The sequence below is a fragment of the Artemia franciscana genome, chromosome 4, assembly GCF_032884065.1.
Source record: "Artemia franciscana chromosome 4, ASM3288406v1, whole genome shotgun sequence".
NCBI classification, from domain to species: Eukaryota; Metazoa; Arthropoda; class Branchiopoda; order Anostraca; family Artemiidae; genus Artemia; species Artemia franciscana.
Genome location: NC_088866.1, coordinates 18,942,075 through 18,964,940, shown reverse-complemented (window position 1 = coordinate 18,964,940; position 22,866 = coordinate 18,942,075). Strand labels below are relative to the sequence as shown.

Here is a 22,866-nt window from a genome sequence, read left to right as displayed (position 1 = left end):
TGTTTGATTCGTCGATTCACGCTCAGGCCCTTTTAGCCGCTTACCAGCTAGGTTTAAACCTCCGTGTCACTAGCGTACTGTACGATATGTAATGCTGTTAAAAGCGCGTATAAAGATAGGTAACCGCATCACATCAGTGGTTGTTGCAGTAAAGAAAGGTGTCCGCTAGGGCTCATTATTATCCCCAAGTTTGTACAATAACGGCGTTTTAAATGCCCAGGCATGTGTCAATGTTTCATGTATCTCCAAGAATATAAATGTGTCGCTACTTACATACGCGGATGATCTATTAAATCTAAGTCGGTCTGTTAGGGGTCTGCAATTGAATTTCTCGATCCTACCTGATGAATACCGAAAAATCGGCCTCATTTTCAATACTTTTAAATCTATAGTTATTTTTTTCAACGATAGTTCTTATCAGCCTGAACACCTCCTGCTGGATAGCGAGTCAATTACCGTTTCATCTCATGTCGTGTATCTGGGTCTGCCCATAGGTTGTAACCTTAACGAAACTCATCTACTGCTCGTCAAACACGTCGAGAAAAACCTCCGCACCGCGTATGGGTCTATCGTCACTAGCAGACTCCTCTTATGCCGAAAGTATCTCGCGAATATGCATAACGCTGTCGTACTGCCGCTTATTCTATATATCGTGCCATTTCGAAATGTATTAACTGACACCCAAAGACGCAAGCCCCGGTCCCTTTATTCTACGTTTGCGGAGTTTCTGCTGTGATGCCCCTTGTGGATGAGAAATACTTATCTGATAGATAAACACAGGGTTGCAGACCATAGTATCGCGGTAAACCGGTTGATTTCTAATTTCCAGGCAAATTGGAACTACCCCTAGCTTAAAAGTTTCTACAGTTCTTGATTGTGTATTTTTCCATGTTGTGTTTAAATTTCTCTCCGTTTTTTTCTCTTTTTTCTTTTCTTTTCTTTTTTTTCTTGTGCTCTGTTTTTTCCCATGTGAAAAATACGGGTAATAAATATTTTACTTACTTACCTACTTACTTACTTCCTTACTTACTTTTATGGCAATGGCTAATTGTATTAAGTTGAAACTTTCAGGGCTTGAGAGGGATGTTGCAATATTGCTTCCCCTTAATACTGACCAAACGGCAATAGGCTAGTCCTACTGCTTCTAGTAGTACTACAGCTGTTGAATGCTATTACTAGTAATATCAATACTACTACTGTGACTACAATTACATATGTGTCTAAGGGCATGAAGGTGAATTTTTCAAGAAATTTTGAGGGGGGATGATGAACTAAATCAGAACACACCCTCTGTGTGTAGTTTGTCAAAATGGTGTTACAGCAATATCTTGGGAACAGTTTGGTGTGGGATGTTGAAACTAACAGGGCTTGTTGTGAAGGATGTTGAATTAACCAAAAGAAAATATTTGCATCCTAATGCTACACCTTTTACTCATACTAATGCTACTGTTACTATTATTACTACTTCAAGTACTGCTACTGCCACGAAAGCTTAGGCTACTACAATTAATTCTACTGCCACTAATACTGCTATTAAAGCTAAGGATATTAAGGCAAAATTTTGTGATGTATAGAAAGTGTATGGAACTCAATCGAAACACACTATGACCTCATATGTTGTCAAGCGGACACATCAGAAATGCTTCAGGAATGGTTGATGGGACGCATTAAGCTGAAACTATCAGCGTTTGTTGAAGGGGAATTTGAAGAAACCAAAGGTGCTATGCGCATACTGCTACTAATGTGACTACAGCTATTGCTACTGTGCAAGCTAAGGATATTAAGGTGAAGCTTTTAAGGAATATCTAGGCGGATGTTGGATTAAATCAAAACAAACTATGAGTATATGGACTTTTAAAAAGGTGAGAAAAAATATCAGAAGAACAACTTGTGTTGTTAATTTAGACCTCTAAGGGTACGTTGTGGGGGATTTTGGACTAGCCAGAAGACACTATATGTATACTTTTAATACTACCTCTATAGTTAATATAACTAATGACTCTAAAGTTATTAATATGAAACTTTTTGGGGACGTTTAGGAGCGTCAAATAAAGGAAAAAAATGTATGCATGCCGGTTTTCAAAAGGGCATATAAGCACTATCATAGGCAGCACGACTATAATAGCTGGAAATATTATTGAAACTTTTAAAGGAGCAAATTCAAATCAAAATTAAAGTTCTGGTGCCCTTTTTAAGAGTAACGAGAGATTGGAGGGCAAGCAGCCATTCTCTCAAGCCCAATCAATTCCCAAACGAATCTAGTAAAATTTTAAGACAGCTATTCCCCACAATTATGCGATTTGCCCATTGTGGTTTAAAACTAAATCTTGCTTTAAAATAAATCAAAAGGCATTGTGCTTATGGTTGCCAATACGACACCCTAGCCATTCATCGAGAACGACTGGGGATATTAAGTTGAAACTTTTTGGGATACTACTATTACTACTTCTACTCTTATAATTTAAATAAACTAAAAGAGTGCAAGTGTGTCCAGGTTGTCAAAGAGCACAGATAAATTCTTTTGGGGGTAATATTAAGTTTTACAACCAAATTATGGCCATCTGAAGACACCCAGTTTTTGGTTGATATCATTCTCATTCTTTCATTCTCGTTTCATTATTTCATAATATTATCACCTTTCGTCTCAAATTTTGTTTTTTATGACAATTAATCTCCCCCCCCCCCTCAATTGCGTTTCACAAGTGAACTGCTAAAAAGGGACAATCACCCAATTATTTACAAAAAGTTGAATGTAATATTTTTCACTGATAGATTCAAATAGGAAATAACAAATACCAACTTAGCCCTAGCCCTTCTGATCAAAACAAAATTTAGGCTTTTAGCCCATCGATCTACAGAATATATTGTCGTATGTGTCGGCTCTTCTACTCCCAAACAACTTTTATTTAACAATTAGTTGTCTTTTCATTTATCCTCAATGCTATTTATTATTATGACTTATCTTTTAGATTAATTCATGGCCTTTTAACGATTTATGTGATGTACTTATCAGTGACCTGTTTTCCCCGAACTGGGAGATTAGACACGGAGCTGCGTGTGGTTTAAGAGAACTGATGAAAACTCACGGGAAAACGGCTGGAATTAATGCCTTTCAAACAGAATCTCAGGTGAGTTGTCGTGTGCTCTGACAGTTTTTGTAGGGTCTACTTATTTGGTTTCTTTTTTTTTTACTGTGTACTTATGTTGTCTCTATTTATGTATTTTTATTTGAACTTATTTTGGTTTTATTGTTCTTAGCACATTTTATCAGTTGTCTAAACAATAGCAGTTGAGGCTATTCAATAATTGTGCCAAAAAAACGGAAGGACATTTCTTCGAGCTTTTCTGGAAACGAGTCTTATAACTTTTTCGAAAATTCAAGTCCCTCATGATGAAATTTAGCTAACGTCGGGCCCATTTATACTAAAAGTAACTAAATCATGGAGCTAGCTTGAACCAGCATTGAAGTTCTGTTAATCTGAACTTTGTGGAATGTAGCGAAGGCCAACCAATTCGAGAGCTTATTATCAATCCTTAGATCAATTGGCAAAAGCTAAGGAAACTTGATCACATGAATTCTGCTTAAAAATTGACTATCGGTGGGAATTTACGAGTAAGGGAATTTATTTTATGTTTTCATGCCAAAACCAGAAGTAAAACATTGTCGAGAAGAAGAGCTTTAAAAATTGATACATAAAACTGTTTAGATAAGAAAGTCTCGCTCCTTTATTGAATTCAGTGAAAAAAATGCGTTAGGAGTACACCGAAACTTTCTAGGGCTGTAGGTCTACCATTAGTCGGTTGAAATCTTAGAGCAGTTTTGATTTCTGATTTCATAAAATTAATTTTAAGTTGGTATTTCTTTGAAATTAGTTTTTAAAATAGAATTTAAAATTAGTGATATTGAAATATGATTTCGATTTTTTTAGGCTTGTTTTAATTTTTCGAATTGAGTATGTTTATTTTAGAATTTTACGAAAAGCAGAAGTTATCCTTTGTTCCCTGTATCCACCTGACATATTTCTGCCAGCTTGTTAATTACTATTATCTTTTAAAATTTGAGTAATTTTTTGGGGTGTTTTGGAAGTAACCTGAAAAGTAAAAATTAAGAATTTCATTTAAAGTATAGTGCAGTGTGCATATGAATTATTCTTGCCTGGGTAGTGAATATTGTAATTCATTTGTAATGATTTTGTATCAGTAAAACTTTTATAGAAGGTAGATCCTAACTACTTCGCTAAATGTGAGATTACTTCCTTGATTACATTCCTTTTAGGAGTTTAAATTTTATTCCTCGGGAAGGAGCTTGTTTGTGCTTTTAGCAACATTTTGTTTCTCACGAAGACTAATTCTCCACGTAGCGCAGGCACCAATTTCCTAATTCTCTGCCTTTGGCTGGGAGTGCTACGTTTGGTTGGAGGCAAATCTATCGGGCTGGTGGCTGGTTTTTATATATGTTTTAAAACGTTAGTTTAGTTGTAGTTTTTAATCTTAATGTACCACTGGCATTCCAATAAAAACATTTTGTCTCCCTTCTGGACCTATCTTAGGTCTATTCGTCCGTGAGAACCGCAAGTTTTTGAGATGGTTCTTTTGGCTGTTTCAAAACTATGAAGTTTTTGGGGCAGTACCACAGTTTTGTTCAGTGTTGCCATGTTGAACCGAGAAAATATGTTAGTAAAATTAAGTAGTTAAATTTAATGAAGCTTCTCGTTCTTAAAAATTCAAACATCAACAAACTGTTAATTCCCAAGGGCAGCTACAACTTCATAGGAAAACTACATTATCTTGAGCTGTTATATTTTTAGCTTATATTTTTCTGATTTTCTATCCATGTTTCTTTTTTTTAAATTGGCAGCTATTGCTAAAAAAATCCGTAATGCTAAATATGAAGATTTTTTCTGTTAATAATTGAGTACGATTTACCCTACTTGTTTAAAGACATATTTGGCTATATAAGTTTCGTCTGACATCCAAGCTTTCAGATGTAATTTTCACTGTCCTTTGTGCTATACAGAATATTTTGAATCTTCAGAATATTGTTGGTAATTTATTGTCTTTCCTAGATGATTGAAGAAAACCAGATTTGGCTTGAAAGTCTTGCGGTGAAACTGGTTTGCGTCTTAGCCTTGGATAGATTTGGAGATTACATCGGAGATCAAGTTATAGCCCCAATAAGAGAAACGGCTGCCCAGGTTATCGGTATGTTGTTTGCTATTTAATTTAATAACGTTCGTTCTATAATCCTTGCATAATATACCTTTATGTTGCCTAATTACGTATGTTTTTTCGTTTTTTTTTTTTAATTTGTGCTTTGAATCATAGCCAAATGGCTTATAAATAATTAAAGCTTATAGCTGTAACTTACACTGAATGTTTTTATCATTGCACTTTCCGAGCCAGAATTATGATTTTAAACAGGCATTTTCTTAAAACAGGATCTGAAATTACTTAAAAAAAAAAAAATTGTATTTTCGTATGTTTCTAATGTATTTTTTCAGTTTAAAAAAATAACAAAGGCAAACTTAAAAGATTTGATTTGGTAAATGGATTTCAACTATCAAATGATAGTAAAATTGCCATCTTGCGTTTAAAAATTAAATTACAGAAAAATATAATGCCATAACCGTGCACAGGGACCAAAAGCTTAGTTGTTTGTCAAGTTATTGAAGTAGCTACTCTTTATATTGAAAATAAATGTTCTTAAATATGAAAATAGCAGTTTGTCAAAGAAAATAAGACGGAAAGGAGGGATTTTGTTTTCTATTATAAGCTTTACTTTCTGTTATTCACACTATTTACCATTTTACACTACGCCATCTATACCATTATACTGCTATTGCGCTATTTGCACCAAAGGCGTTGTTTGCAAGCTAACTTAGTTTCCATCTCATGTTCGCTACTACTAAAATACTGCCCTACCATTTGTGACAAGACAAATTGACTAGACCTGGAAAGCGAATCTGGGCTGCTAGTGGAAAGCATTCCTGCTTAGTGATTTTTTGCACCAAATTCAAATTATTACACCCATGTCTTTAACACAGACTACAAAGTTCCCTGATGCCTTTATTTTCTAAATCAATAATGCAATGGATAGTATTTTGAAAACCTTGGAAAGCCAAGACTAAAGTACTAATATAATTCTATTGCAATAAGTTGATTTGAACATTGTAAGTCTGGAGCCAAAATTAAAATAAAATACTAAAAGCATGAGTTGTTATGGAATTTTTTTTTTTTTTGAGTAAGTTTTCAAATAGGTAGATTCGTATATTTAAATTTTACTGTATTTGAGAACGATGCTTCGATTTATAAACTTCATCATTGAAAAAAAGGATCCAACAATATGTTGTGCTAATTATGGAAGCAATAATCTGTTGGCAGCTTTTCCTGAATCGGGATACTCTGGTTGTGGTACTAGTTTCCAAAATTCGTTTGCAGATTGGATTGATTTGTGATTTGTTTTAAGGTTTTTGATTCTTTTGAAGTTATTGTAATTCAATTTGTTTTGCAATTATTATTTAAAACAACTTCCTGTTTTTTTGTCTCAAGACATTATAATTGTACTGTTAAATAGCATAAAATTTTTCATCTTGTTACTTTTATTTTCATTTTAATATAAATAAATTTAATCATCTTCAATTTTTATATTATTTTTTTTTAGGCCCGCATTCATTCTTTCGAAAAGCAAGTGGCTTGTGATCCGCAGTTTAGCTGTATGTGTTATATACAATAAAATAATATATAATTAGTGAGTTTGTAGCTCTAAAAACTCGTTTTAATTAGTATCCTCTTTCCTTTTGTTTATTAATACAGTAAAGTGGTAAAACCTACTAACAAGCCATCCTACTTCAGATGGTAGACCACCAGATTCTCAAATTTTTGGGGTTCGGGATTGAGTGGTGTCTTAATACCTGTCATCTGGTAACAATCGCTTAGTGCAATATTTTGGTTATAAAATTTGGATGAATATCTTGGGTGTACTTTTAGCCAATAATACAAAACTTCTTGCGCATTATCAGCCTTATTTATTTCAATTAATTTCCACGAACTATTTAGATTTATAGAAATAATTGGTTTTCATTTTATAGGAACTGTCTCAACTTTACTGACACCAAATAGAGTAAACTTACTCTGTGGTCTTTTGATACGCTTGCTTGACCATTCACAGTGGGACACAAGGCATGGTGGAATTACTGGAATGAAATACATACTAGCAGCTCGTCAGGTGAGTTCTTATTATTGGTTACCATTAACTGAACGAATGTTTAAATGGACGCTCATTTCAACGAGTGAACATTGGTTTATTCCTTTTTTTTCAGCCTTGATAAAATATTAGAAAGGCATTTCGTATCAACTTTTTGAACGCAAACCGCCCTATCCTTAAATTTATAAATACAACCTAACCTTAACTTGTTACATATAAATACATACGCAAGCAGCGCCTAACTTAGATTCGCACACTTCTAGGATCTTGGGTGTATTTCATAAGAGGTACTATTTATCATTTCCCTCTTTCTTTCTTTCTTTTTCTTTAACTTATATTCGTCATGGTATTTGATTATTAGTTAAGACGTTTATCAGTAAATGTGTATTTTTCTTCTAACCGCTCGAGTGCAGCTGGTAAAATATCTATTTTTATATGTATTTTGATTCGGGGCTGGTTTTTCCAACAACTTGTAAGAAGCTGTCCTTTTCACGGATGAACAGGATAGCTTCCAATTTCCTGATTAATTCGGCAAGAGGAGCTCTGTATTTTTGCCAGAAATGTTTTTGCGGCCTTTTTTAAGATAAAGGACGGAAAAAACTGCTGTGAGCCAAAAGAGCCTTTTTTTTCACGCTATTAAAAAAGGCAATGGCATTGACATGCAGAAATGTAGCATGTGTAGTGTTTTTTGTTTTGTTTTTTGGAAGGGTGATGGTTGGGAAAACGATGTTTTTAGGCGGCTTGCAATTAGCCAAAATTTAGGGGTAGATCCGGCTCGAGCTGAGTTTTATATTCAACTCTTTCCTCCGACCCAAATAGAAAGAATGTATCAGTATTGATTCAGAGTTCATAGTGAACGCACCTGTCTTAGATTGGATATTTTTTTAACATTAACAAATCAATATACTTTTTCATACCGATCTGTCATTCAACGTGTGAACTAGAGAACTTGTTTGACTAGTATTACTGACGGAGCCCAGTCTCTGTTATTTGGATACGGCTAGCAACTAAGCTAATGTTTTTAATTAAAGTTTAAATTTCACTTGAGAGCGGCCTTTAAAGCTAAATAAATATGTCGTCAATCAGCCAAAAAATGTTTGATGATAGAATGAAGGCTCTGGAAAAGAAGCTAGATTTCATAATTAGCAAACAAAGTGAGCTTGCTATTACAGTGTCGTCGATTTCGGATGAGGTTCAAATTTTGAAAAATGAATCGAAGTCTCGTGATTCGAAGATTGTTTTCCTAGAAAACCAGCTTGAAGAGCAAAAGTCGAGATGTGATACAATCGAAGCGAAATTACTCGAAATGGAAGTTAAAGACCGTAAACTCAACTTAATCATCCACGGATTATCAAAAGAAAAACAGCAACAGACAGTTTTCGCGAATGTGTCAACATTATTCTCATCGACAATGGAAATCACGGATAAGGTTCAAATATTACAGTGCTACCGAATGTCTCAGAAGTCGAACGTGTCTACCCGTAAGCCGACCGCCCCTCCAGTTTTCCTCTCAGTATCCTCAGAAAAAGATATTCAATGTATTTTCAGATCAATATCGAAATTGAAAGGAACAGGGGTCCGGATCTGCACGGACTTGCCGACCAAATTAAATACTGTGAGAAATGAATTACTGGCTAAAGGTAAGGAATTACGAGATAATGGATCCGTACAATTTACACGCCTGAAGCAAAAAGGTGCCAAATTGTGGCTAGAATACAAATCGGATTCAGAGTCGCAGTGGGAAAAAGCGTAAGATCACTAAAGGCGACTGGTGTGAGAATATAAGGTCTACTCCGCTCTTGATTGATATATTTTGCATTTTTGTGTTTGTGTGATGTTGATTATTTACTTTCGTGTGTTACTTAGGCTAACTTGGTTCAAGATTTTCTTCATTATTTTTGCCCCAGTTATTTCTGTTCACTTATACCTACTCAATATAAGTTTGCTCGAAGGATGGCAGGTTTTTCATGATTCATCAATGGCACGGGGTCCTTGTCGCGCGGACTTGCTGGCACGAGGTAGGATCTTTCCGACTCTTTTTAAATGAATTCTAAGTTTGCGGTTGTGGGGGGACGCGATAGGCTGGCAGCTTTGAAGGGGAAACCTCTAAACCTTTCGTTACTTTCTGAAACTTTTAATGTTTTTGGCCAAAGAGAAAATAATACTTTTTCAGAAATAAAACCGTCATCGTATGTTCCTCCTGATGAAATAAATAGACTTGAGAAAATTCGAAGAGAATTGGATTTATAAACACACAGGGACTAATTAGTTCTATTGATGAACTAACCAGATTATTGCCAAGAAATCAAATTGATATTTTAGGAGTTTGTGAAACATTCATCAGTGATGCGACAAAACATAATGTTAAAATTCCAGGATATAATTTCATTGAAAAAAGTAGACAAAACCATGGAAAAGGTGGCCTCGGGTTATTTTTGAAAGAAGGAGTGCATTTTAAACGTCTGCCAGAGCTCGAAAAATATGACGTTGAAAAATTGTGTGAAATTTTGGCTGTTGAATGTCGGGCCGGAACCAAGAAATTACAAATTTGTGTCGTTTATAAGCCTCCGTTGGCACCAATCCCGCTTTTTCTGCAATCTTTGGAATCCTTATTAGCATCTTTAGACGATAAAGATGTTGTGGTCATGGGGGATTTTAATATAAATTTACTGAATTATGATGAAAATACTCAAACAACCGAATTTATTTCTCTAATGACATCAAAATCACTAATTCCCTCATGTACAATACCAACGCGGGTTTCACTCACTAGTGCAACTCTCATCGACAACATATTTTTAACAACACCAGCCACGTCTTCACAAGTTGTTTTAACGGATTTTTCTGATCATTTTTTGTTGATTTCCGATGTGAAATATCAGCTTCAAACAAAAAAAAGCACCAGAAATATCACACCGGATTATCAACAAAAAAAATCTGGACTGTTTAAAGGATAAATTGAATATTATCGATTGGTCTCGTGTATTTGATGCTGAAGACGTAAACTCTGCAATGGCTCATTTCTTCGAAAAATTTAACGCTGCTTTTGACGAGTCATGCCCCAGAGTAAAAACACGAAAAGGAAAATATAATCAACCCATTCAACCGTGGATATCACCCTCCCTTTTGACCTCAATAAAACAAAAAAAACTGTCTTTATAAAAAATTGTTATCATTCCCAAGCGAAGAAAATAAAACAACATTCAAAAAATACAAAAATCTACTTTCAAAAATAATACGTAATGCTAAAACAAAATTTTATTTTGATTCTTTTAGAGAAGTAAGTAAGTCACCAAAGAAAACTTGGGAGCTAATCAATTCATGCTTAAATCGATCACCAAAAACTTCTAAACCATCAGAAAGAAAATGGGAATTCCCGGGGATTGATGAATCGTCTACGAACATTGTGAAAGTATAATTGAAAAACATGGTCATATAATTGAAAGGGAGCTAGAAATAGCTAATTACATGAATTTGTATTTCGCGTCAATTGGACACTTGGTAGCCAACAAGCTCCAACATAACCTGCCCTATGGTCAATGTGATTATCGTACATACCTTGTAAAGCCTTCTGTAAAATCTATGTTTTTAACACCGGTAACAGAGAAAGAGCTTGCCAATATTGGTAAGCTTTTGAAAAATGGGAATTCCCCGGGGATTGATGAATCGTCTACGAACATTGTGAAAGTTGTTTTACCGAGTATTAATAAAGTAATGTATCATTTGATAAATCTGTCATTTAGATCAGGAACTTTTCCGGATTCATTGAAGAAAGCAAAGGTGATACCACTGTATAAAAGCTCTGACCGGAGCGATTGCACGAATTACAGACCGATATCTATTCTTTCAGGCTTTTCTAAATTAATGGAGCGATGTTTTTATAATCGAGTGTATAATTTCCTTACTTCGAATGATTATTTTTCAAAAAATCAGTATGGGTTTAGAAAGGGACATAGTACGCAGGACGCTATCCTGACAATGGTCCAATTTATTCACGAATGTCTTGATAAAGAAATGATTCCGGCATGTATTTTTTTGGATCTTGAGAAGGCATTTGACACAATTTGTCACGAAATATTGTTGTTTACATTAAACCATGGCGGGATACGAGGACCAGCGCACGATTTTATCGCATCTTACCTAACAGGTCGATCCCAAGTAACAACTATCAATAAAACAACTTCGGATCCATGCTTATTGCCCAATATTGGTGTTCCTCAGGGTTCAATTCTGGGACCACTGCTCTTCCTAATATACATAAATGACCTTCCATCAGCAACAGAAACCAACACCCTTAATGTCCTTTTCGCCGATGATACTGGATCAACACTTGCAGGGAAGTCGGAAGATGATGTCAAAGAGAAGCTGCAAATCGTGTTTTCCCAGCTGATTGTATGGCTAAAAGCTAATCTTTTGTCATTGAATGCCGCCAAAACGAAATTCATCATTTATAGTAGACTTGGACACAAAGCAAAAGGAATTTCAACTATAATTGATCAGGCTACAGATATTCGAATTCAAAGGGTAACTTCACTCCGGTATCTTGGTATAACTATTGATGAAAATCTATCTTATAAAGAACATTGTAATAGATCACGCGTTAAAATCTCCCAAGGAATTGGTGTAATGAGGAGGCTTCAGCATTTTTTCCCCTATGAAGTTCTACGACTCATTTATTTTGCCTTGGTGCATTCCCATCTTACGTATTGTCCCCTAATTTATTTAGCAACTTTCAAATATCATATAAAACCGATACAGACTCTTCAAAACCGGGCTCTTCGAATTTTGCAAAGATATTTACCGTCACCTTCTTCCTATCCAAATAAATCTAAAACTGAAACTATATATTTATTAACTAATATTTTGCCTGTTTCAGAATTATTCACTCTTCATTCTTTTTTATTTAAGGTAAAATATAACCGCTCAGAACTGCCTCCGTACTTTTGTACGAGAAATTTTTTCCCTGAGCAACCTGACCATGTTTATGAAACCCGTAATAAATGGAGAATGCAGCACCTGAAATTAACCACTGAGAGATCACGGTTCTCGCCATATTTTTCGATCATGGGTTCATGGCATTTTTATCTACCATATATTGACTGCAGTAAATCTCTCCCACATATTAAAAAGCAACTTCATTCTATCCTTATAAATAAATTCAAGAATCAGTAATAAAAAAAATCTTAAAGTGAATAGTTGTTTGTTTGATATTGATAAGGTGGGCTCATTTTATTTTTTTTTATTATTTTTTTTTTTTTTCAAATAAGTTGCCAGTCATCGATCACCCTCGCTTGCACACTGTTTTGTTTTGTTTTTCGGATTGATATTTGCCGAGTGTCAGTTGTTTTGTGGGTGGGTTCCCGTCTAGTGGTGAGTCGTGGATTTATTGATATTTATTTTATGCATTTGTTTTTGTTTCTTTTTTCTGTCAAATAGGTGTCCTATATTGTTATACCGGGTCTTTGTCAATCGACCTTGTGTCTCCGGCTTGACCCTTTTTTTATATATATTGTGTGTGTTGTACAGAAGTTTAAATAAAATCTTGAATCTTGAATCTAAGAATTCGATAGTTATTAAAAAAAAGTGAGATTAGTATTGTAGAGCACTTTTCTGTGAGATAAAAGAAATGAAAAGAAACTGCAAACATGTAACTGAATACAGCTAATTGTCCAAAGAACCTGAATCCTCCGACGATACTAATTTGTTCGATAAGGACAGAAAAAATAAATGTTTTAAAAAGAGGAAAATTTCTCACTGCTCGGTCGAATTTTCCACACTTGTTATTGTTGTTTGGGGTCTGACGTGTTCGACCAATAGGTCATATGCGTTTCATATCACTAGATCTACCTACATCTTATATAATCGTTAGCTTGCTTGGGTGCCACTTCACACAGTATAGACCTAATTCGTATATGTATTACTTATTTTGCTATCGGTAGGGGTTATGCTACTGCTGGAATTCCTTGCATTGTAAAACAAGAATCAAATAATACATTTACGCTTTGTGATGCTGCAGTTATAAATACATATACAACACATTTATAATAAAGTACCGGGAGGCCCAGAACTTGGCAAGCTTCTATATATGGATTCTCATTGTCGCTTGTCTTCTAACAACAGACAATTTGAGTCTTTTCTTAATATCTTGACATCCTCACAGGTTTGATACAGTCTACTACTACTATTACCAATAACTCACCGCGGCACCAAGCCACCTGAAGCCAACACAGCTACGCACTTTCCTCCTCCAACCCAATCTATTCAAGGCCTTCCTTTTTACACCCTCCCAGGAAGTTCCCATTTCCTTTAAATCTTTATTTATGACATCCTCCCACTCCAGACGAGGACAACCTACTTTCCGTTTAGCCCCAGACGGTCGGCCAAAAAGGACAATCTTCGGCAATCTGTCATCCTTCATTCGCAGGATGTGGCCTAGCCATCTCAACCTTTCTTTCATTATAGCGGGGTTGAACCAAATTTTTCATACAATCTACTCTTTGAAACACGGTCAATCAGCCGGGTACCCAGAACAACCCGTAGGCAATTATTTTGGAAAACATCTAGTAAATTTTCATCCGCTTTTCAGAGCGCCCATTCTTCGGAGCCATATTTGACCACTGTCATCCCTTTAGCTTCCATTATTCTCATCTTAGTTTGCAGACTTATCTTCCTATTCTTCCAAACTTTTTTTAACTGTGAAAAAAACACCCTGAGCCTTGGCTATTCTACCTTTAGCATCTTCACTGCTCCCACCGTCTTTACTAATAATACTACCAAGGTAAGTGAAGCTGCCCACCTGATCAATCTTTTTGTTGCCCAACGTCAGCTTTGTGTCTTCACTTATTCCTATCCTTAGTGACTTAGTTTTCTTAACATTAATTTTCAAGCCTCTTCTAGCTCCCTGAACTCGCAAAACTTCTTAAAATTCATTCATTTCGCTCACACTTTCATCTAATATGCTTAAATCATCAGCATAATCTAATTCTAGGAGAGTTTTACCTCCCCATTTAATTCCGTTGTCTACAATTGCCTTTCCTGTGCTCCTTAAGACAAAGTCCATCAAAATGATCCATATAAAGGGGGATAGAACACAACCCTGCTTAACTCCTGATTTAATACAAAACCAGCTGCTAACCTCATTTCCTACCTTAACCGCAGCAGTATTATTCTCGTACATAGCACAAATAATTTTAATGTATTTGTCTGGTATACCATACAAGGATAAGACCTTTGCTAAGGCTCTTCTATCGAAAAAATCGAACGCTTGCTCATAATCTACAAAACTGAGGACCAAAGGTGTTTGACAACGAAGGCTCAATAGTGAAAATTTGGTCGACCCATCCTCTACCTTTCCTAAAACCGCACTGCTCTTCTCTTAAAACTTTGTCTACAGAATCTCTCTCAGTTTAAAAAGTATCATATTACTAAGTAATTTGCTACATACAGAGACCATACTAATGCCTCGATAATATCAACAGTCGCTCTTATCACCTTTCTTATACAGTGGTTTAACTAAGATTTCTCTAAAATCAATAGGTAATCCCCCTTTTTGAAAAATCATATTCCTAATCTTCAGTAGCTTATTTCTGACCTTAGAGCCACCATATTTAAGAAACTCATTTACCACACTATCAGCACCTGGAGCCTTAATATATTTTAATCTTTTTACTAAAACAAATCTTCCTCCACATCCAAGGTATCACAAACTTTTTATTTTCATCTATATATTTTCCTGCAACTGTATCTCGGTTTAGCACATTCTCAAAATGTTCCGCCCATCTCTCTTTAACTCTTTCCTTATCACTAATTGTGACCCACTCCTATCTTTAACTGGAACTAGTGTGGATTGACAACTGCCTCTCAATTTATTAACATGCCAGTATAGTATTTTACTATTATGCCGTCTAGCTTCATCTTCCAGATCCTCGGCAGTTTTATCCATAGCCTCCACTTCACACCTCGTTAGTTCATATTTTAATGCTTTCTCCTCTTTCTTTACATTCCTTTTGTTTTCATATAATCTATCACTCAGATAATTCTTGTACAAACCCGTTCTCCTCTCAATTAAACAAAGTTTTTCACTATTTTTCCTAGCTGCAGTCCTAGCTTTCTTCCACATGACGCATATGATCATATGCAACTTCACAAATTGTTTTCCTAAAGTTATCTCATCCATCTTCCACACTGTCAAATTTTAAAGTCTCTAGTTTAGTATTCAATTGTTCCTGGAAAGTTTCTCTTAAATGCTCATCATGAAGTCTACCAACATCATAACTTCCCGGGAGGTGGTTACCCTTCCGAAATTTCAGCTTTAAATTAACCTTAGGAACTAATAGACGGCAATCTTTACTTTTAACATCAATAAAAGCACTTCTATATGCCCTAGTATCTTGTATTGATCCTGCTAGTCTTCGGTTTACAATAAGGTAATCAATAAGGTTTGCTATCTTACCATCACGTGAATGAATTGTCAACTTATGGGTCGTTTTATGATGAAACATCGTATTGGTTATAACTAGGTTGTTGGTATACCTGCAAAATTGCAAAAGTATGCAGCCATTACTGTTTTCTTTTCCTACACCAAATTTACTTAGGCTAGGATACCATCTATCCCTGTTTCTACCAACCTGGGCGTTAAAATCCATAGTAAAAACACCATATTTCTACCTGGTACCCTGTCTTTTTGGTCCTGTAACTGTAAGTAAAATTCAAATAAGTCACTAGCATCTCCATCAGTTGGTTCAACAGGGTCATATACTACTATAACTGACACCCTGAACTTTTTAGTCATAAAATGAGCAATTAGTATTCTATTATTAATACCTTTCCAACCTAAAAAAGACTTAGCAGCTTTCTTATTCATCATGAGCCCTACTCCCTGCATATGTACCCCATCCTTCCTGCCTGAGTAAACAACTTCTTGTCACCTAATTTCATGCTTTCTAACCCTGGGATATGAATTTCTAAAACTCCCAATTAGTCCAGGTCAAACCGTCTGAATTCGTCAGAGAGAATGTCAATACGATTGTCATTTTTTAACGTCATAACATTCCAAGTTCCGATTTTCGTGTTCTTTAAATCATTGAAATTATTTTGGCCTCAGGAAAAGCAATGATCCTGGATACCAGTGCAGGACAGGAGTCAACATATCTTCTCAAGTCTACACCGCAGCGCTTAAGCCGGCTTACCATAATAGATAAATTAGCTAGGAAGAGGGTTTTTCAACCCGAAAACGCCCATCAAAACACACCAAGCCCAGAAGAAATATCCAATAATCGGAATCCCATGCGAATGCTATGTTGTTTACTAGGCTATAATTTCCTCGAGGGGTGCCCCTCCTCAAGCGGGAAAAGTTGACCACAAGATCTCCAGTCTTGCAGGTACCCCGAAAGGGTCGAGGCAGCCCTTTGCAGAGGCCGTTATCCGTAGATCTGGGTCTTACGCCTTGCCGCAGTTGTCTGCCTATAGTGGATCCTCCCACTATGGGGTTCTGCATCACCGCTCGATTTAATTCATTACTGGGAGGATGTTTGTAACTCATGGGACATGTGGACACGCCAGTGGGCCCTGTTGAGTGTACATTCGAGGGGCCTTCTGCCTCCTCTACCTTTATTTATAGCCCCGGGCAATGCTGTCCCAGTTTCTATTATGGACCCCCAGGGACAATGTCCCCCTTGGTCCGTGCCTCCTATGGAAGTATTCTACACATCTGTAGGGCGTTCCCTTATCTGTTGTCCCTATCTGTTGATACAGTCTCCATGGGAAAAAAATACGAATTCTTAAAGTTGTGACCTATTTAGATCGTCTTTGTGTCCAAAGATATCAATTTGCCAGTTTCAAGAAGAAAATGTAACCTTTTTTGATTGTTTTTAGTGGCCAGAAATGTCAATATGCCAATTAAGAAAAAGAAAAAACTGTGTAGCCCGTTTTGATACGGGCCCCGGCACTCAGCAAGTGGTAAGCTTGTATATATTGATTCTCGTTGCAAGGAACAATCTCTAAATGAGTGAGATTTTTTTGCTGCTCCTTCTTAGGGACAAAGGAGGGCTCCCTAAGGAACACATGAACGTTGAAGGGTCTCAATGACTTGTAATTAAGAGTTGTGTTGTTTATGGCATCTTCATAGATTTGTACTGAGTTGTTTTTTTTTTGCCACATTTTGTTGGCGTCGAAGATTATGATATTTTTAATTAAAAAATTAAAACTTTTGATGAGACAGCATAAATATTTTTGCAGTTTACATAATAGCTTTAGAGATTCGGAACTGAGAACCAAGATAGAATAATGTTTTTTAAACAAAAATTTAGCATACTTTTAAGTTAGATTTTAAGTACATGTATCATGTTTTTTAACCACCAGTGTTTTTGCTCTTCATTTTCATTTTTGGTACCCTCTAATTCTCGTTTTCGCATGTCTTCTAGCTGCCCGTGTCTCTGCTTTTCATTTTCATCTTTGATATGTTTTGATACTCGCTGTTGTATATTTTCTAAGCGCATTTGTCTTTCTTCTTCATTTTGGATTTTGATTGTTTTAGACAATTGAGTAACGCCCTTTGCCTTGGTTGCCCGTATTGGTCTTTTGATGGTCTAGGTTGTTGATTCTTACCCATTATGAATTTCATTTGTTCGGGCCCTTCTCTCGGTCTTATCACGTTTGATAGTTCAGGTGGTGGTTCTAAAGAATCATCGTTTGTAATTATTGCAAATTTACGATTTTCGGGTCTTCCTACTTACATTTTATAACTGGCTGCGTTCAAAATTGTAAGCTGAATCAAGTATCGGCTATGTCAAATCTAACAAAAAAAAATTAATTTTAAATTATTCAGGCGTTTTTCTAATTTGAATTAAAACATTAAAATTATTGCTCAGACACATAAAATGTTTTTCCATTTTCCATAATAACTGAATGCAGTTTTTCGTAGAAACTTGATTATATTTTAAAAATTATTTTAACATCAGGGTAGACTTTTATGTTAATAAATCTGGCTACACCTCCACGAAAAAATCCCTCCTCTCCACGGATTTATTCTCTGGATCATTCAATCCTGGTGAAAATTTACCTCGGATAATTACCCTTAGCATCTCCACGCGTAAAATTGAGTCGACAAAGAGAAAGTAAGACATAAGACGAATTTCGTATAGGAATTCTGTCAAATTTCCTCAGTATAAAATATCTTCTGAAAAATTCGCTGCCTGGAAACTTCCCTCTCAATGAAAAATTATCCTTGTGGTAAATCTCACCTGTAGAAAATTCATCCCCCATCCCACCCAAAAAATGTATGCATATTTCCTTAATAACAAGTACTATACGTAAACAATTGGCAAATTTTGTAACTTAAAGATATTCCCACAAGGGTTGTGGGGGGTCATGATATCATCGAAAGCATAGTTATTAGGTGTTTCAACTATGCTGAACAAAATGGCTGTGTCAAAATTTGATAAGACGATTTTGAGAAAAAAGGGGCGTGGGAGGGGGCTTAGTTGCCTCCAATTCTTTTGGTATATTGCATATTTTGGTATATTTGGTATGTTCTTTTGGTATAGGACCATTGGGTCGATACGATCACCCCTGGGAAAAAAAAAAACAAATAAACACGCATCTGTGATCTTTTGTAAAAAAAATAAACAACTAAATTTTACGTTTTCGCTGAAAGGAGCTTGAAACCTCTACAGTAGGATTTCTTATACCCTGAATCTGGTAGTGTCATTGTCATTAAGATTCGATGACTTATAACGGGTGTTTCGAAAATAAGGCAAATTTTCCCAGGTTTGTAACCTTTGATGGGTACAACAAAACTTAATGAAGCTTGTATATTTGAAATCAGCATAAAAATACGATTTTTTTTATATATCTATTGGTATCAAAATTTCATTTTTTAGAGTTTCGGTTGTATGACACGTTGACACAAAACCAACGAAAATCCAATAAATTGAGACATTTCTCAAAATTATTATGGCTTGAATGAAATATTCTGCAATATAGCAACTACAATAAAGTAGCCATTTATTATTGTATATTATATAGACTCAAACAAAAAAAAGTCTAGCTATTTGTGAAAAACGGAATGGTTTGAGTCAAGCCCTCTACTATTTACCTAATAACAGGAATAAAGTATAGCAAGTATATGTTATGATAGCTTACTTTTACTTACCAGCTTTGTTTTTCCTCCCAGTTGCTTGAATTCTTACGTATGTTGTAGGGCTTTACACAAACGTCACTTGGGCTCTTAGGGGGGAAGCCTCGTCATGCTCTTTCCCCCCATGTCACGTATATTTGTAATATCCTTATCTTCTTTTTAGGACTTGCTCACTGACCTTATGCCGTTTCTTTATCCGTCAATATTCAAATGTTTAGATGACCCCGTGGATGATGTGAGTGGCCCGGCTGCAGCCTCTCTGGCTCCATTTGCGTCATCCTTAGTTTCCACTCTTAGTTCGGATCAACTCAGACAATTAACATCCTTCTTGTGGGAGTCTCTAAAAACGTTGGATGATTTATCTTCGTCAACTGGTGACATACTATGTCTTCTAGCTTCCCTGGCTACCAGCGTCAGGTATTTTTTTTCTCTTTGTTTCCTGCTTTGCTTTGCTTTGCTTTTTTTTCTGTTAGCCATATTTGCTTACCCGTTTATGCTTTTTTTTTTGCAGTAAATTCTTTGATGTTGAAGGTAGTACGTGATCATGAAGATGGAGCAAAGCGTACCTTTTAATGTGTTTTTTCTTTTTTTTTTCTTTCTGTCCAAGATTTTTGCTTTTGCTGATCTTGTGCCAAAGTAGCTTCCTTTGTCCCCCTCCTTCTCTAAGTCTTTTTCTTTATTTTTCTTTGTTTTCACCGGTGACTTGATTTTTTTTTTCGTACTGAGATTATCTACAAAGAGAGATCTGGAGGGAAACCTTGGGGGTGGAGTGGGGGGAGTGAATGTTACAGGGCCGCCAAAGATTGACCAGATTTGCAAGTTTATTTAAAACAAGAGTAGAAAAAAAGAATGAGGGTGCCGGAAAAATAATCTTTTTTTTTTGGGGGGGGGGAGGGTTGGTCCATGGCCCCTCCTGGATCGATTCATCGCCACCTGAGGCTATCACTGATGGACAGGCCGCTCACCCATGCCAGTCTAGTCAGAGTTTAATCTTTTAGTGCCTCCTCGAGTCGTTCCTATTTATCTTAAACCTATTCTTGTAACATCCTCCCTTTCCATTTGAGGATGTCTTGGTTTTCGTTTGCCCTCGGATGGATTTTATAAAAGAGCTATTTGTGCCTGTCTAATATTCTTCATCTAGAGAACGTGACTTAACCACCCTTACTGGCTGATCGTTTCAGTTGAAACGGATCCAATGGTATAATTCACATGAATAGAAATGGCTAGTAGTTTTTTCAATGGTGGAAACTTTATGGGAGATGAGGGGGAGGGGAGGGCGCTCCTTGAATTTGTAAGTATTGCTATGAAGGTTAGTGCCCCCCCCCCCCGCTAGGGAATTAAGAAGATATGTATAATAGGAAGGGAGTGGATATATTATCGTTGAAATATTGTTGGAAACAAAACTTTTTTAGCACTTGCCCTCTACGCATTTCCGAAGAGTTTCTAACCGCACTCATGCCTGAGTTTTCTGCCTTTTATGTTTGGATTTAGCTATTATATCAAAATGTTTCATGAATGAATAATCTACTGTAAAGGCCACGTAAAAAAAAAAAAAACATAAAAAATTTCTCCTAATGCTTTTAGGATGCGAGTGTTCATTAAGCTGTGCTTGCTTTACACCGTAGGTTTTTCATTTAGAATTATTTGAAGGATAGTCGATAGAAAACACTTTCAAATAACTGAATGATTATTTTTGCTACATTCTGAGATGCTGATAGTAAAGCACTAGTTAAGGTGATATTTCCCCTGTACTTCGTGTAAAGTTTTAACATACGTCTTTACTTTTGCTTTTTAAGAGTGGATCGATTGTACTATGGCAGTCATTATATCCTTGTAATACTTATTTCAATTAATTTTCTTTAGAACTCGCCAAATTTCAGTACTCACATAGGGTTTAGTATTGGATAAACGAGTTAAAGGTAGTTGATATAGTGTAATAAAAAGTTTCTATTAGTTTGCTTAGCAATTTATCAATCCTTTTCTAAATGTGAAATTCATCTTTTGATTTTCAGAGGGTTACCGTTAGAGGACTTGGTTCCCCGTTTGTGGCCTTTTCTTTATCATACTCAGTCTGGTGTGAGAAGATCAGTGTTGAAAACGCTTCAAAGTATGGTGGCACAACTAGGTGGAGATGGCACTTGGCTCTCTGTTATAGCCCAAAAGCTTATGAAGCAAATTTTTCAGAGGGCCATTCTTGAACATTACAATGAAATCATTGAAGAATCCCTGAAGGTATGCGGTATTTGACGTAATTAATTTCTTTGACAACACTGCTTTTCAATTTATAATTAAGATGAAGTGGAAAATACAATAGCGAGTAAAAGTTTTAATTAACACAGTAAACGTTAAAAAAATGTGTTCAGGCACTAATAAAAGAGTGAATCTTTTGGCGTCACGTCTTGAATTTTATCTAAGGTAGAGAAGAAAGAAGATTATGGTTAAGTTGTCAGCACATGCTAAATAGTTGCATAAAAAAATTAAAAAAAAACACGTAAATATTATGCAAGAAAAAAAAGAACAAAAAAAACCTAAAACCTGATAAACTTCAACTGTAGTTTTTTACTTTTGTACTCAGAGTGTACTAAATGTCGATACGATAGTCATTTTTCAACGTTAACATTCCAAGTTCCAATTTTCCAATTCTTTAAATCATTGAAATTATTTTGGCGCAGCAAGCAATAGTCCCGGATACCAGTGCAGGATGGGAACCAACACATCTTCCCAAGTCTCATGCATTTTGAAGTTGACCTCGTACTGCTGTTAAGTTCTACTCTTTTTATGTTTCAGTTTGGTTTTTTTTTGTTCTTTGAAAAATTCCTTCCAAAAAGTTATTTTAAATAATTAGGAAGGTGTCGCAAGTAGTTTCTAGGGTAAGATTAACTACAGACAATGTGTTGGTTATGCCTAGGCCAAATATTGGAATATATTACTGGTATATACTCTATCAAGCAAGGATTCATGTATGAAGTTACAGAATATATCGCCTGATTCGATGAAAATATAATGTCGCTTATGCTGTTCCAATTGTAGAAACTTTTCATGTATCCCTGATTTATTTTCCTGCCATTGAGAAAGCTCAACTTAAACGCTACTTAAGTGAAAATAATAATGAGATAGAAAAACGAGTAATTTTTTGGTGGAACCTCTACTCATATGTTGTAATTGCAGAGGAAGTTTTATTTCATTTAAGCAAAGGAAGACCAGAAGGATTTGGAAAAAAAAAATGTTTCAGTGGCTCTAGCTTAACGTTTAGCTTACAACCAAAACCGATAAAGAATGTATTTCTTTGATGAGACCTGATTGATAGTAATCACTTGGTGATAAATTTTATATTTAAGTCGTTTTTACTTTTAAGTTTATGATGACTTAGATTTACTAACCAGTATCTTGCATGCCCTTTTTTGGCTAATTGTTTTTTTTTTGGCTGTTCTGTATGTAGTAGGTGATTGGACGGGTGGGTAAAGTCAAGGCCTTGGTCAAGTACTTATCTGTCTAATAACCAAAGTAGGAAAACAGTTTTTTTTAC

General features: G+C 35.7%; 1 protein-coding gene across 1 annotated transcript in view; it reads left to right on the top strand.

The window, feature by feature from the left end:
* LOC136026099 (TATA-binding protein-associated factor 172-like) overlaps positions 1–22,866 on the top strand; it is a 246,494-nt gene that overhangs the window by 31,535 nt on the left and 192,093 nt on the right. The window contains exons 7-11 of the mRNA XM_065702380.1: positions 2,970–3,128; positions 5,067–5,202; positions 7,089–7,225; positions 19,504–19,757; positions 21,353–21,572. Coding sequence (XP_065558452.1) covers positions 2,970–3,128; positions 5,067–5,202; positions 7,089–7,225; positions 19,504–19,757; positions 21,353–21,572 — 906 coding nt within the window. The remainder of the gene's footprint in view (positions 1–2,969; positions 3,129–5,066; positions 5,203–7,088; positions 7,226–19,503; positions 19,758–21,352; positions 21,573–22,866) is intronic.